General features: G+C 43.8%; 1 protein-coding gene across 2 annotated transcripts in view; it reads left to right on the top strand.

Annotated features, from left to right (window-relative positions):
- The window catches only part of LOC114634923 (cytochrome P450 4F6), a 17,463-nt gene extending 6,337 nt beyond the window's left edge, over positions 1–11,126 (top strand). For both annotated transcript variants that reach the window (XM_028783531.1, XM_028783533.1), the window contains 7 exons: positions 515–659; positions 6,036–6,089; positions 6,176–6,303; positions 8,342–8,463; positions 10,145–10,415; positions 10,739–10,805; positions 10,993–11,126. In XM_028783531.1, coding sequence (XP_028639364.1) covers positions 515–659; positions 6,036–6,089; positions 6,176–6,303; positions 8,342–8,463; positions 10,145–10,415; positions 10,739–10,805; positions 10,993–11,126 — 921 coding nt within the window. The remainder of the gene's footprint in view (positions 1–514; positions 660–6,035; positions 6,090–6,175; positions 6,304–8,341; positions 8,464–10,144; positions 10,416–10,738; positions 10,806–10,992) is intronic.
- The last annotated feature ends 4,715 nt before the right edge of the window (positions 11,127–15,841 follow it).

The following is a 15,841-nucleotide window of genomic DNA, read 5'->3' as shown; positions in this document are numbered from 1 at the left end:
TTGATAGTTATTTTATCAGTTCTGCTCAGCATCTGTCTACTATGTTGATAGTTTCTTTTGCTCCCCAGAGCTTTTGAGCTTCACGTAATTCAATGTTTCAATTCTTGGGGATGTTTCTTAAACTTTTGGGGCTCCATTCAGAAATTTTCCACACATACATTATCTAAAGTTCAGTTCTAGCTAATATGTTTTAGCCCTTTATCATTGCCTATCCTACATCTCTGTATCATCTATCTACGTTGTCTATCAAATGTCACACCTACAAATCATTTGTGTATATTTTCTTATTTATTCATCAAACCACTGTTTAAGGTAAGAAACACACAGATGAAGAGAATGAGAGGCATGTAGATAGAAATACAAGTACAGTAAGGGACACCTCTGAATGGCCCGGCTGTGGCTCGCCAAGAACCATAGATTACTGATCAAGTAGAAGGGGTGGGAGAGGAGGGGAGGGCCTGGCAGAGTGGGAGGACATCTTTCCGGGGCTAGCAGCAGATTTCTCCTTTCCTAGATGAAGAACAACGAGGAAGGCATGCAGTTCATAGCACATCTGGGCCACTACTTCCGTGATGTCCACCTCTCTTGGGTTGGACCTGTGTACCCAATCCTGAGACTCGTCCACCCTAACTTCATTGCTCCCCTGCTCCAAGCCTCAGGTATCTCTCAAGCACTGCTCTCTTCCCTGCTTCTTCTCTTAGTCCTTCTCATGCCTACACAGACCAAGCTGAGCAGGGGATGAAGCTGTATGGAACAGATGGTATGCCTCTGTCTCCAATCTTCTGGATGATGCTGGACAATGTCTTAGGTGTTCCATAGTGCTGAGGTCTGTTTGGGTTGTGAGAGAAGGAAGCCCAATCTAATCTAATCTATTGTCTGGCGTGTAGCTCAGAAATAGAGCACTTGCCTGCCATATACATACATAGCACTGAAAACAATATAAAGGGGTCTATTGTTATTGAGGTCAGGGAAGGAGGTCTCCAAGCGCAAGTGAAGAAATGTTGTAAATAATGGCAGCAGGAACCTTGGCTTCTTAGTTCTGTTTCTTTTTTCTTTGTGCTGGTTTCACTTTGATGCTGTAAAAGATGACTTCTAGAAGCTCAGTGTCCTCAGAAAAGTCCATGTAGTCTTGGGAAATATTCTAGGGTCCCTTTAAATTTGGTTTGAGTTTCGTGAGAGGACTGGGTACTTCCGCTAATCACTGTGGCTTAATCACTGAGGTTCATGTGGCCTGGCCACCTTTTCAAGTAATGGGATTGAGAATGGGAAGGTGTGAGGTGCTTGATCCAAGAAAATAGAAAGGTAGAAGCAGACTCCATGGCCATTAATACGTGGCTTGAATCCTGAAGCTAATTCTGTCCATCACTGCAAATGCCGGCTACAGACACGTTGCATCTACAAGTTGCATTTCATTCAGATAACTTGTGACCTGAGAAGGCACTAGTTTAACATGTGTGATTAGTTACTCTTCTATTGTTATAAAACATTATGATCACTTACAGAAAGAAAGGTTTAATTGGGGCTTATGGTTCCAGAGGCATGAGTCTGTTACCACTGAGTGTAAGAGCCAGAGGCAGTGGGTGACTGAGAAAATACTGGTTTTTCAGACACAGAGGAGCTTTTGCACATATGAACTCAGAACATTTGTGACAGCATACAAAACGCCTGTGCAAGCTCAAGTCAAACCAAATCCAAGCATGGATAGGGAATGTGGACACAACGTCTCTGCCCATCTGAGGAGCTGCTGGGAGGATGGTCATCGTCTTCTCTTCCTCCTCCTCCTCTTCCTCCTCCTCCTCTTCCTCCTCTTCCTCCTCCTCCTCCTCCTAGGCAAACAGTTTATAATCTGAATTCCACCCCAGCCCCTGATTATAAATTGTATAGGGAAGGCTAGAACTGCGGCAAACAAAGGAATTAGAATAGCGCTGGGTAGAGTTTGGCAACACGCACAGCAATTAGCAAAATAAAACCAGCAACTGGAACCATCTTACAATAAACTTACTTATAAAGTTGAAGAGGGGGCTGGGAGCTGGCTCAGTGGTGAAGAGCACTCACTGCTCCTGCAGAGGACCCGAGTTCAGTTCCCAGTACCCACATCAGGCAGCTCACAATCACCCATAACTCCAGATCCAAAGGATCTGATGCCTTCTTCTGGCCTCTATGAACATCTGAACACATGTGGCACACAAATGCACACAAGTAAAAATAGCAGCAAATGGGCTGGAGAGATGGCTCAGTGGTTGGGAGCACTGACTGCTCTTCCAGAGGTCCTGAGTTCAAATCCCAGCAACCACATGGTGGCTCACAACCATCTGTAATGAGATCTGATGTCGTCTACTGGTGTGTCTGAAGACAGCTACAGTGTATTCATATATAATAAATAAATAAATCTTTAAAAAAATAGCAGCAAATAATCTTTTTTTCAAAAAACAAGTTGTAAATAGATCCTTAAATAAACCTTGAGTTTGTCAGGACTCTGTTTTTTAAGTAGTTAAAAGGCTGACAAAGTTAACAGAAAGCATGCCTTTCCTTTGTTAAACATAAATTTTTATTTTTTAAGTTGATTTTGTAAATGTTACCAAGATCAAATCAATATCTTAAGATAACCTCATTGATTTAACCAGAGAACTAGATTTGAGTTATACATTAGCCTACTAAATTTTGACTTCAGGAATTTTAATTACCTTCAATCATCATAATTTCTATCTTTAAAGAAGAATCTTTTCACTCTGGAAGTGGTGGCACTTGCCTTTACTCAGGAGACAGAGGCAGGCAGATATCTGAGTTCCAGGCCAGCCTGGTCCATGAAGTGAATTTCAGGAGAGCCAAGCTATACAGAGAAACTCTGTCTTGAAAAACAAAATAACGAATTAAAAACAACAACAACAAAAAAAACAAAAAGCAAAAAAAACCAATACTCTTTTCTACAACTCCTATGTGACTTGCTCAGATCTTACATTTCTCTCTCCCACTAAACTTGTATTTTATATGTATGAACGTTTATTTGGGCTTTATTTCTTGATATCATGAGACCCTGCAATATAACAAATTTATCAGTCTCTTAAGAAGGCTGATGAATAAATTCTAGGGCTAGAGAGATGACTCAGCAGTTAAGAGCACTGACTGTTCTCCTAGAGGTTCTAAGTTCGATTCCCAGCTACCACATGGTGATTCACAACCACCTGTAGTGGGATCTGATGCTCTTCTGGTGTGTCGAAGACAGCAACAGTGTACTCACACACACACACAAAAATTATATATATATATAAAAAGATAGTATTCCATCAAAGTTAAATCATTTATGTCATAATATAATTAATATTGCTCACCCACATTTTACTGAACTGTCTGTGCAAGACTGAAACAGACTTAATTGCTGTTTAGATTTTTTTTCTAATTCTGTTTTACAGATGTTTTTCTTTGTTTCACTAATGTCTGAGGGTCACAGAATTACATTCCAGCTAAGGCTGGCAATCTAACAAAGCCTTCAATGATCTTTCATAGGGAACAATAGTGTATAAACAAGAAGACATAAGAGAGGGAACCAAATTCTTTATGCCCACCCTATAGTTATGGTAGGAGCTACAAAAGACTTCTGTTACCCTGAAAACTGTGGGAGAGAGCAAATATCTGGCTCTTTACCAAATAATTAAAAGCTAGAGACTGTAAATCTACCATTCATTCATAGTCAAGATCTTTAAGGACAGATGAAATTTTGTTGCAGACTGTTATAGATACATAATGATACCTAAAAAAGTACATTAGAATTGGTGAGATGGCTTGGTGACTAGAAGCACTTATGGGACAAGCCTAATGACTTAGTTCAATCTCTGGAGCCCACTAAGAAGAAAGTGACAGAAGTGACTATACAAACTTGTCCTCTGATATCCACATGACTACCATGGCATATGCATGTGCTCTCTCTCTCTCTCTCTCTCTCTCTCTCTCTCTCTCTCTCTCTCTCCCCCCCTCCTCCCTCTCTCACACACACATAATAAAAATAAAGAAAATAAAATTTTAAAACAAGTCCATTAATTCAGAGTTGTAGTGCACTCTTAAATGGAAAGAAGGTAGGATACTTAAAGTAATATCTTTCCCTAGTTTTCAGATCATTGGCTAAAAAACCATAATTTTAAAATAGTATGATAATTAGAGAAACATCTAATGGCTTCCACAACCACACCCACATAATCCCATACATACAGTGGCCAAAACTTTTATAGTAATATATCATTTTCTTTTTCTTATCAGATAGTAAACTTAATCAGGACACTTGTCAGGGTATTTCTCTCTAAGTGGTGGTCACCAGGAGTGTATTACACCCATTATACCGTTATAACAGACACAATTGTGAACTAGCTCAAAACAACATAACAGTACCTTTAACCAGATGCCTCGTGTGCCATAATCCAGAAGAAAGAAAAAACTGCACTATAACACACTTTGAAAGCAGAAGCCAAGCTGGACAATGGTGGCACACACCTTTAATTCTAGCTCTCAGGATGCAGAGGCAGGCAGATCTTTGAACTCAAGGCCAGCCTAGCCTACAGAGTCCCAGGACAGCCAAGGTTACACAGAGAAACCATGTCTCCAAAAATCAATCAACCATCCAACCAAAGGGGGGAAAATATCCAGAAGCCAAACAAGTTGTAACCCAGGAACAAAGCTGGAAGTGTAGAACTTCAAGTTACTATAGAAAGTGACAAGAAGTGTCAGTAGCTGGGACAGTGAAAGTCTTCAAGTGAGTGTAGGATCCCAGGTCTAGGCAGTCTTTGAGACTCCTTGGTAAGTCAGTGACTATCTGGAGAGTCCGAAAGACATTCAAGCAGAGGTACCAGAGAGCTAACCGGAATACAGAGATTCATACTGCCTGTCATCGAGAATGCCAATGACCGGAAATTATAATTTAATCTTTAAGTTGTGCTTTATTCAGAGAGCCTGTAATCTGAAAAGGCAGAGTTTATTCTAAATCAACAACTGCCTTATATCTCAGCTCCAACCAGCACATCTGTAGTGGGAGGGGTGCGCAGGGGAGATGGTGATGGAGGAACAAAAGGCTGCCATCCCAGAGCTCAGTCTTTTACCTGTGGCCACGTAGTCAACCTCATCCCTGAGGTCCATGGTATTGATACTACTCTCCTTACCACATGCTATGCTCCTCCATTATTGTACAGCAGATGTGTCAAGTGCTGAGGGCCAAGAACTCCCCAACCTCAAATGCTGCCCGCTTGTGAACACCAATTAGATCTGCTACTGCTCCCTCCAGCCCCAGGGTCAATGAGACAACTGTACCCATCTAGGCTATAGTGAAGCTTCCCCTTGTGACTCTCTGCACATCCTCTTCCTCCAAAATCCTCCTGCTTGGAGTTCCAACATTTAAACAGTTTGGAACAACGAATGATGGACATGTCATGTGCTTTCCTCAGCCTCCAGCTCTTCACTCAAGAAATCTCCATCTTGCCAGAATGCTGCTGTGTGTGACAGGAGATAGGAAATGTCTGGGATATATCTATATCACATTTGGGACATTAATTGGATTAATTAATTAATTATCTGAAGGGCACAATTTGATCATGCCAGATTGCCAAACGTCCATGATAGATTATTTTGGGGCATGTCAAGGAACACCATGTGTGTTGTGTCCATGACAGGACACGTCATATGTCCCAGGATGTGTCAGGTGAGATCAGAGACTTGCAATAGACGCTATGTCCTAGGTCTCTGGGAAGGTCTGTAGAGTGTCGTGCTGGTTTCAAATGTGGAAGATGTGTTAGACAAAGTAGGATCCACACAAAGGCATGATGGGGCATGTGTGCCATGTCGATCTGACCTTTGCTCTACCTGCTGCTGCAGCCCGGTCTGGTCCCTTTCAGTTTCCCTGCTTATCCCTGCTTTCTATGTTCTTCTCCCCTTCTTGTCATGCTGGGTTTGAAGGGGGAAGTGCAAAACCCTGGCTGAGGGTACCTACCCATCCCTACCCATCCTGAAGTCCATTGCCTGCCTTTTCCATGGCTTCCAATTGTCCTGTGTGTCAGCTGCTGTTGCACCCAAGGAAATGACTCTCTACGGCTTCCTGAAGCCCTGGCTGGGTGAGTACCAAGATCAGGGGCAGGAGATACCCTTTTGGACCAGGGGAAGGTGCTACCCTTGCCCACTGCCATCACTGCCCTCCCAGGGGATGGGCTATTGGTGAGTGCTGGTGAGAAGTGGAGTCACCACCGATGCCTGCTGACACCTGCCTTCCATTTTGACATCCTGAAGCCCTATGTGAAGATTTTTAACCAGAGTGTGAACATCATGCACGTGAGTTTCTGGAACACAGGCCCCACTGGAACCTTGTAGAAAGTAATGTGGTTTCAGATGTAATCTGTAGGTGTGGGTCTGCTAAGATGCCTTTGGTACCACAAGTTTTCCTCTCCAAGGCTTAGTTTTGTTTGCTTTATTTATCTATCTATCTATCTATCTATCTATCTATCTATCTATCTATCTTCCTTTCTTTCTTTCTTTCTTTCACTTTTTTTTTTTTGAGGCAGAGTTTTTCTGTGTAGTTCTGGCTGTCCTGGAACTTGCTTTGTAGATCAGGTTGGTCTCAAACTCAGAGATCTGCCTGCTTCTGCCTCCCAAGTGCTAGTATTAAAGCCATGCACCACCACAGCCCAGGAGTTTTCTATCTGTAAAGTGGGAATATTAATCTATACTTAAAGCGTAGAAGAGATGCCACTGTGAGGTCATGCTCCTAGCATACAGAGGGGGCTCAGAAGGATCTGTTTCTATTCTTGGTCACAGAAGCTTTGGAAAGTCAGCACACATTAATGTTGTCTGCTTCACAGTAGCTGTCTACACACCACAGCACTTTAAACTCATTGGCCTTAAGCTCTGCATGGGGAGTGGTACCTTTGATCCCAGCACTTGGTGGATAAAGCAGGAGTACAGTGAGTTTATGTCTACACAACAAGACCCTGTCTCAAACAAAGTCTCAGGGGTAGCTTGGTGCTAGAGAGCCTGCTTAGCATGCACAAGCCCTGGCTCCTATTCCACCATTAAAACAAAAGAAAGGGGGTTTTGTTGTTGTTGTTGTTGTTGTTGTTGTTGTTGTTTTACTTTTTTTCCTGGAACTCACTATGACACAGTGATTATATAGACCAGGCTGGCCTCCAACCCAGAGAGATCCACCTGTCCCTGATGAGATTAAAGGCATGCAACACCATGACAAGCTAAGAAAAGAAGTTTTTTTAAAAAGAAAAGAATAACATCACTGGCTTTGATGGGCCAGCTAGATCCATCCTGGCTTTTTATCTTTCTTGAGAAAGTCTAGGTTTCCTAACATAGAGAGACTGGGTTCTGGGGGGGGGGGGGGAGGGAGGGAGGGACAGAGGGAGGGACAGAGGGAGGGAGAGAGGAGGAGAGAAAGTGCAGAAAAACTTGCACTTTCCAAGCTTAGCTTCAGAAATAGCACACCATTATGTCTATAGTCCTTAGGTCAGAACAAATAAGTCTCTAGTTCAGCTCAGATTCAAGCCATGGAGAAACAGGCCCACCTCCCAATGGAGAGAGCCGCAAGTGTTCATTGAGAAGGCTGAGGATAGAGGAATTATGAAAAACTGAGCCATTTCTGAAGCTACATATCACAATGCTAACAAGGATGGTAAAGACAACAGACATGTATTGACCCACTACTATAGACGGAAATATCATGATGATTCTGTGATATAAGTTGTCTGATATAATTTCTACAGTGCTCTAAGATAGAGATGACTATGTCTTCTAGATTATCTGGATTGTGAAACTGAGGGCCACAGAGTTCAGGGAGCATTTCAGAATTCACCAGTAGTAAGGAAGTATAGTAGTGAAGCAAATATTTAAGTATGGTTGTGAGAAAAAACATCAGGGCAATTTAGTTATTACTAAAGGTTTAAAGCCGGGCAGTGGTGGCGCACACCTTTAATCCCAGCACTTGGGAGGCAGAGGCAGGTGGATTTCTGAGTTTGAGGCCAACCTGGTCTACAGAGTGAGTTCCAGGACAGCCAGGGCTACACAGAGAAACCCTGTCTTGAAAAACCAAAAAAAAAAAAAAGTTTAAGAGGTGAGACTGAGAGAAGGCAGTGAGCTAAACAAAGGTACACAGAAGGCAGACTTGAATCCAGGGCTCCTGCCTCCCCGCCTTGCATGTTAGACTCCTACGATAACACTTTTGTGCTCACCCACATCGACTGCAGTGCTTGGGACAGAGCACCAGAAGGCTGGCTCTGAGCAGCATAGGAGACTGTTCTGGTGTTTGGAGTTATGCAGTGGTGCAAAGAAGACCAGAATCAGCCCAATCTCACACCACTTCTCTGGCCAGGCCAAGTGGCAGCGTCTGACCACCAAGGGTACTGCCCATCTAGACATGTTTGAACACATCAGCCTGATGACCTTGAACAGTCTGCAGAAGTGCATCTTCAGCGTCGACAGCAACTGTCAGGAGTGAGTCTCTCTCTGTCTTTACCTGGGAACCTGAGCCCTGGACCATGGGAAGAGGTGGGGGAGACTGTGACTGACCAGGAGAACAGGTGGGCTATAACAGACAGCTAAGGACAATGAGAGGAGAAAGAGTGGTCCTTCCTGGGAGGTGGATTCTGGGAACTGTAGATGAGTAGTGTCATTAACAGGCAGTTTGGATGATGTCTTGGAAATGAGATTGAGGTGGCTGTTAGTTTTTTGAGGTTTTGTTTTTGTTTTTATTTTTGTTTTTCATGTTGAGACAAAGTATCTGACCAAAACAGCTTAAGGGAAAAGAGATTGATCTCCTGGTGTCAGAGGTTTCAGTCCTTCCTTGTAGGGAAGGGTGTGGTAGGGCGCCTCCACCATAATGACAAAGGAGTAAAAGTTGCCTGTGCTTGCAACCAACCTTTTACCTCCTTCCCATGTTGTCCATGGGAATCCACACCCAGTGGAATATGGCGAACCATATGCCTGGTAGGCCTCTACTCACTCAGACTGTCTTCTCTGAAATAACCGTACAGACACAAACAGATGTATGCCTCACTAAACTCCTAGGTGTGTCGTGAGCCAATCAAGATGATAACCAAGACTGACTGTTACTAATCCCAGTAGAAGAAGGGGATGTGAACATGTAGTCCCAAACATAGCCAAAGAGCTATTTCAATTGGTATCTTCTGGGAAAGGGAAAAATCAGTTTTCTTCAATGGCATGACACTGGGTATATCTACCACACTCCAAGGCAAGGCTTTGCTGTAGTAGGTCAGCATAAGTAGGACTCTATTTTTGTGCCTATGTGTCCTTTGGTTTCATTTGAGATTTTTTTTTAAGAGAAAAAACATAAAGCTGGGTGAGTAGGGAGGTTCAAGAAGTAATTAGAGGAAGGGAAAGATATGATCAAAAGTGAAAGAAATGTATTTAAAAATATTAAGCATTGCCAGGTAGTGATAGTACTCACCTTTAATTCCTCAGCACTCAGGAGGCATGCAAATCTCTGAGTTCAAGGCCAACCTGGTCTATAAAGTGAGTTCCAGGATAGTGAGGGCTAAAGAGAAACCTATAAAAATAAAAACAAGACAAAACACAACTGTGGAACTTTTCAGTTTTAGAAAGGGTCTTACTATATATAGCTCAGGTAGGCTTGGAGGTTCACAATCAATCCTCCTCCTTTGTTCTTTTTCTAAGTGTTGAGTTTGTAGCATGAACACCATGTCCAGCTGGCAAGTAGATGTTAAGGGTGTTGAACAATCAGCCAGAAGGATGTGGACTTCCTCTTGAGTTTCCCAGGCAGCCATAGGTAACGAAGAAGATGAGAGTTCAAGTCACAGTTGAATTTGGATATCAACTCTTTAGAGGACTGACAGTCAGGTAGATATACAACATTGGATTAGAGGGAAAGAGCTGAGCACAGGGGCGAAAATAAGGCACATCTGCAACAAATCAAGGAAAAGCCGCAGAACCAGATGTTGGGTGAAAGAAAGATGAGAACAATGCCCATGTCCACCTGGAATTGGGGACATGGGCTTCATAAGGAGTGAGAGCCAGAGAGAAGTACTCTTGGAGGGCACTTTTGATAGGTGCAGTGTCTCAGTCCTGTGTCTCTGCCTGGGGGTGTTCTGGGGTTTCATGTGTCTAAGACTCTGCTTTCTCTCTGGCCTGCCCACAGGTCTAACAGCGAATACATTGCTGCGATCCTGGAGCTCAGCTCCCTCATAGTAAAACGGCACCGCCAGCCCTTCCTGTATGTGGACTTCCTGTACTACCTCACTGCTGACGGGCGGCGCTTCCACAAGGCCTGTGACCTAGTGCACAACTTCACAGATGCTGTCATCAGGGAGAGACGCAGCACCCTCAATACCCAGGGTGCTGATGAATTCCTAAAGGCCAAGGCTAAGACTAAAACTTTAGACTTTATTGATGTTCTCTTGCTGGCCAAGGTGGGTTTTCCTAGGATCTAAGTTGCATGGATCTCAGTGTTCAACATTAGGTAGAAGTTGAACTTGATCTAAAGAGTTCTAACGAGGTGTAGTCAGTGATTGTAAACTGGAGTTTCAGGTTAGAGATAAGTCTTAGAGGTGGCTCTGCTGAATGCTATGCAGAAGAAGCAAAGAACAGCAGAAAAACAAGGAGAAAACTGTGAGGCAGGCTCTGAGGATAATATAGGGGGACCCTGAGTGTGCAGTAGTTGTCAGAACTTGTCAAAAGACATACTCAGGAGTGCTCAGACACTGTATGAGTTGTGGTCTTGCTTTGTGTACAGGATGAACATGGTAAGGGGCTGTCAGATGAGGACATCCGAGCAGAGGCTGACACCTTCATGTTTGGAGGTGAGGGTCCCTGTGTAGGGCTAACAAAAGGTGGGTAACTATTAGTCCCAGGCTCAGCTGTTGAGGGACACACAGGATATCTCCATTCCATTCATCCATCCTTTCCTCATTCTTCTTGGGGACCTCATTGTCTAGCTTGTGATGCTGAAGCAGCCCAGAGACACAAGCGTTCTTGTCTATCCCCTAGGTCATGACACCACAGCCAGTGCACTCTCCTGGATCCTATACAACCTGGCGAAGCACCCAGAATACCAGGAGCGCTGCCGGCAGGAGGTGCGGGAGCTCCTGAGGGACCGAGAGCCTGAGGAGATTGAGTGGTGAGCCCAGGTCCTTGTGGTCTGTTCTATGGCCCTTCTCTTTGCCTCTGCTCCCTAGATGGGAAAGAGAAGTTCTTTTTGTTGATTCCTCCATCCTTTCCTGGTGCTCATAAGAGCTGAGCTCAGAGGGAGATAGCCAGCCTGGCAGGCAAAAGAAAGGCTTAGTGACAGAGAGATCTCAAAGCCTATTTTGATCACCTCACTACCTGGCTAGGCAACATGAGCAAGCTTTTATAAATCATCTCTATGCTCTGTAGACTGGAAATCTTCCCCACAGAGCTGCTTGAGACAATTAGTGACAATATAAGGAGAGCAGATGCCACCAACACAAATTCAAACCTGCCCTCCATCCTTTGCTTTCTGGTTATATTTGCATGTCCTCCCTGAGACCTTAGCTCCCCTTTCTTTTTTTTTTTTGGAAACCTCAAAACAATTTATTGAGTTGCTTTATACAAGATTAACAATTTCCACACCACCCCCTAACACCAACATAGTTGCGGCACAAAAGCCCCTCTCACACCTAAGAAGCGGCCATGCCTGGTTAAGTCTCAGAACCTTGCACCCACCAAAGAAACCCTTGCATCCCACTGAGCTTGCTCTACCTCCACCCCCTGCTGAAGCTGGGCGGTGAGAGCTCCCCTTTATTTTCACTCTTCTGTTTAATTCACACCTTGCACTCAGTGCTGGGGATTCACAAGAATCTCAGTGGGTAAAAGTTATATAGCCCTTCATTCATGGAGCATGTGCACAGTGCCTACCCCGCCATGCCTCTTAAGTTCAAGGCCAGCCTGGACAACATGGTGTAACACCTGTCTCAAAATAAAATGTTACCACTTTTTGAAATAAGGTTGTCTTTGTGTAGACTAGGCTGGCCTCAAATCAATCCCCATGCCCCGTTCTTGAGTGTCAGCATTATAAATCTATGTTACCATGCCAATTCCTAGATGCATTTTTAAGTTGGTTGGTTTGTGATGGAATATTTGGTATCCTGCCCACACTGGTACCAAAGTGATGGACTCAAGTGATCATTCCGCTTCAGTTTACAGAACAGCTGATCTAAACTGATGAAAGCAGAGTCAGAAAGAAAAAAGAAAGAAGCCAAGCTGCTTGGTGGCACAGTGCATAAGACAGTCAGAAGGGGCTGACTCTGCTATTCCAGGAGGAAAGCATGCATAAGACAGTTTGACAAGCTTAAGGGTTAGGGGGAGTAATGTGCCTGGATGCTTAGGAAATGCATCTGCAGACCAGGGAGGCTCCTCGTGACACTAGAGCTGGGAATACAGTGTTTTGAACTGTTAGGAATTTGAGCTTTAACCAGAGGTGTGTCTGCTGAAGACCTTTGGAAGCCACTATAGGAAGGCAGAAAAGAGAGTGGAGAAGACATGTGTGATGATTCAGGCTGGAATCTTGGCACGGGGGAGGGGGGCCTGCCAATTATATCGAGCACTAGGCAGCCAGGCTACAAACTAATACTTGTCTCAAAATGAACATAAGATAGATGTGTGATATGCTGTCTTTAGGACAGTTAGACCGTGGCCAGAAGTGGCTGGCGTTTGTAGGTTGTGTGCTTCACTGTTGCCTAGGGGCTCCCTGGGGTGCTTGGCTGAGGGATGAATGCAGCATAGAGCCTGAAGATCACTAGCTGGAGGCTGGAGTATATTGCTTGCCTTGTAGCTGTACAGACAGCTTCTCCATTCTTGCTTTCCTCTAGTCTCCTGGGAGATCTCTAGGCCCTTCAGTCAAATGGCCTTCTAGGCCTTTCCTTAGCAGTATCTACCATACATGTGTATGGCGTGATTTATTCTCTTACTCACATCATGCCTAGCTGTTCCTTCTTTTGTGTTCCACGTGGCATTCCACAGTTATTCAGTTCAGAACTCCACTGAGGACATGTATAGAAATATTTTCAGTGAGAACAAATATTGCTGAACTGCCTTTTAGCATCTCTGTGCTTATTTACTGTCCAACATGTAATAGAACTAGTGATTTCTATTGCCAGCTTTTGACTAACCATATAGGATTTTGTTAAATGTATGTATCATGACTTATCCAAATGTTCCCACCTTGATGGACATTTGCCTAGCCTCTAATCTTTTTCTCATTTTTGAAATTTCATATTTATTTATTCAGTGTACATGTGCATGTGTGTGTGTTTGTGTATGTGTGTGTGTTTGTGTGTGTGTGTGTGTATGTACATGTGCACCCAGACACCCTTGTGCTATACTGGATATGTGGAACTCAGAAGACAATTTGTAGATCCCATGTGGGATCCAGTGATTAAACTGAAGTTGTCTTGGCAACAGATGTCTTTACCCTGTGAGCCATCTTGTTGTGGCCCCAGCCTTTCCTCTAATAAACACAATGTAAAAAATATCTGTGTACTTCAACCCTTTGTAGCCCATATAAACACCTGTATAGGACAAATTCCAAGACTAGTTGCTGAAGTAAGACATTATGAATCTATGCTGAGGTTGGAGAAGTGACTCAGCAGTTCAGAGCACCTCTGCCCTTGTGGAGGAGCAGGGTTCCTAGCACCTAGTTTGGTTCTTAGCTTGGTTTGGTTCCTAGTTTGGTTCCTAGCACCCATTTTGGGTGGCTCTCGACCACCTGTAACTCTAGCTCCGGGGATCTGATGATGTCACTGGCCTCTGCAGGCACCTACACACACACACCACCACCACCTCATACAAATACATATAATTTTAAAACAGCATTCAGTTTTTCAAAGGCTTTTTGAGTTCTATAACTTAGTGGCTCTTGGAAAATCCACTTCCACACACAGACCCAGAGAGTGCTCACTTCTTTGTGTCTTCATCAGTATACATTGTAGAACTTGAAAGTGTTTGCCAATCTAAAAAACTGTAGAACACTGTGCTATATGAATGAGCACCACTGCACAGACATGCTGGACATGGCTATCATCTTTTGATCCGCTGTGCATGTCTTTTTCTTTGACATGTCAAATTACCTTGTTTTCCTAACTTTGAAATTTCTATATTTTCTTTCTTCCTTCCTTTCTTTCTTTCTCTTTTCCTTTTTTCTGATATACAAGAACTCTTTTTAAAAATGTTTTTAATCTTTTTTTTGAGACACAGTCAACTATGTAGGCTGTCTTAGAACTCAATCTATAGTGTAACTCAGACTGCCTTCCTCTGTGTGAGATTAAAAGCATGCAGCAATACATCTAGCAATTGTTTAGCTTTTAATTTTGATATATTTTCATGTGTGTGCATGTGTGTGGCTAGATGAATGTCTGTCATGTGTGTGTGTGCATGTGGGGGTGGGGTGTCACAGATGACAGAAGCTCTCTTCAAGTCCCTCGGAACTTGAGTAATAGCCAGCTATGAGCTGTTTAACATGTATACTGGGAATCAAATTTAGGTCCTCTAGAGGAGTGGTAAGTTAACTCGAGTCAGTTTGAGAATTTTTAAAAATATGCATATGGTGTGTATAGGGAGTGGACTTGTTTGTTTGTATGTATGTGTGTATACAAACGTGTACATGTGTGTGTGTATGGAGGTCATAGGTTGACATCAGGTGTCTTCCTTGATTTTTTTTCTCCACGTTCTTTACTGAGTCAGGGTCTCTCACTGAACAGGAGCTTGCTGGTGAGGTGAGTCCTACCTGCTCGTCTGATCTGATCTGATCTGCTTCTGGGTCAGCTATGATCTTCTGGTTGGAGAGCTGAACCCCACCCTTCCTGCTTGTATGGCAAGCACTTTGTCTACTGAGCCCTTTTCCAGCCCCAAGAACTCATTACGTATTAAAAGTCTCCTCCTGGTTCTTCATTTTTCAGGAACATAAAAATCATCTTGGTTTTAGGAATGATCTGTAGTCTAAGAACGCTTGATTTACTGCTTTTTCTTTCAGTGCTAGGAGTGGAGATCCCGGCTTTGTGCACAGTAGGAAGTACTGGTTGAGCTTCACTCACAGCCCTAGTTTACTGCTGTTCACACTACATGCTGTCCTTTTCAGGGTCCCTTGTGCTGGGTCCCTGGGCTGCCATCTCTCTACTACAGGTAGCCTCTGTATGTGTCTGCAGCCTCAGTATCAGTGTTCAGGTCCCTCCACTGCCTCACACCTCAGCAACTCCCTAGCTTTCCTTACCTCATTAATTCTTGCCTGGGATAGAGGTCACATAACATATCATCCCTTCCATTACCAAGAGTCTTTCACTGGGCGGTGGTGGCACATGCCTTTAATCCCAGCACTTAGGAGGCAGAGGCAGGCAGATCTCTTGAGTTTGAGGCCAGCCTGGTTTACAGAGTGAGTTCCAGGACAGCCAGGGCTACACAGAGAAACCCTGTCTAAAAAAAAAGTCTTTCATTTCTCTGATAACTCATAATCTGAGTTCTCCTTTCTCTTCCTCCTTTTCTTTTTTTCTTTTGTCTTTTCAAGGTAGGATTTCTCTGTGTAGCCCTGGTTGTCCTGGAACTCACTCTGTAGATCAGGCTGGCCTTAAGCTCACAGAGATCCACTTGCTTCTGCCTCCTGAGTGCTGGGATTAAGACACCACTCCCTAGCATTCCCCTTTTTCTTCAGTCACCTCCCTCCTCCTCTTCCTTCTTGACAAGCTTGTACTCTGCTGACCTGGCTGGTGTCCACCTTATGGCAATTCTTCTGCCTCAGCATCTCAAGTCCTGCAGTTATAACTGGGGCCCACCATGCTTGGGATTTCTCCTCTCCTCTCCTCTCCTCTCCTCTCCTCTCCTCTCCTCT

This window comes from Grammomys surdaster, unplaced genomic scaffold (assembly GCF_004785775.1).
Source record: "Grammomys surdaster isolate TR1022 unplaced genomic scaffold, NIH_TR_1.0 1149, whole genome shotgun sequence".
Taxonomy (NCBI): Eukaryota; Metazoa; Chordata; class Mammalia; order Rodentia; family Muridae; genus Grammomys; species Grammomys surdaster.
Note: the sequence above shows the minus strand (reverse complement) of the source record. Positions and strands in the feature narration are given on the sequence as shown.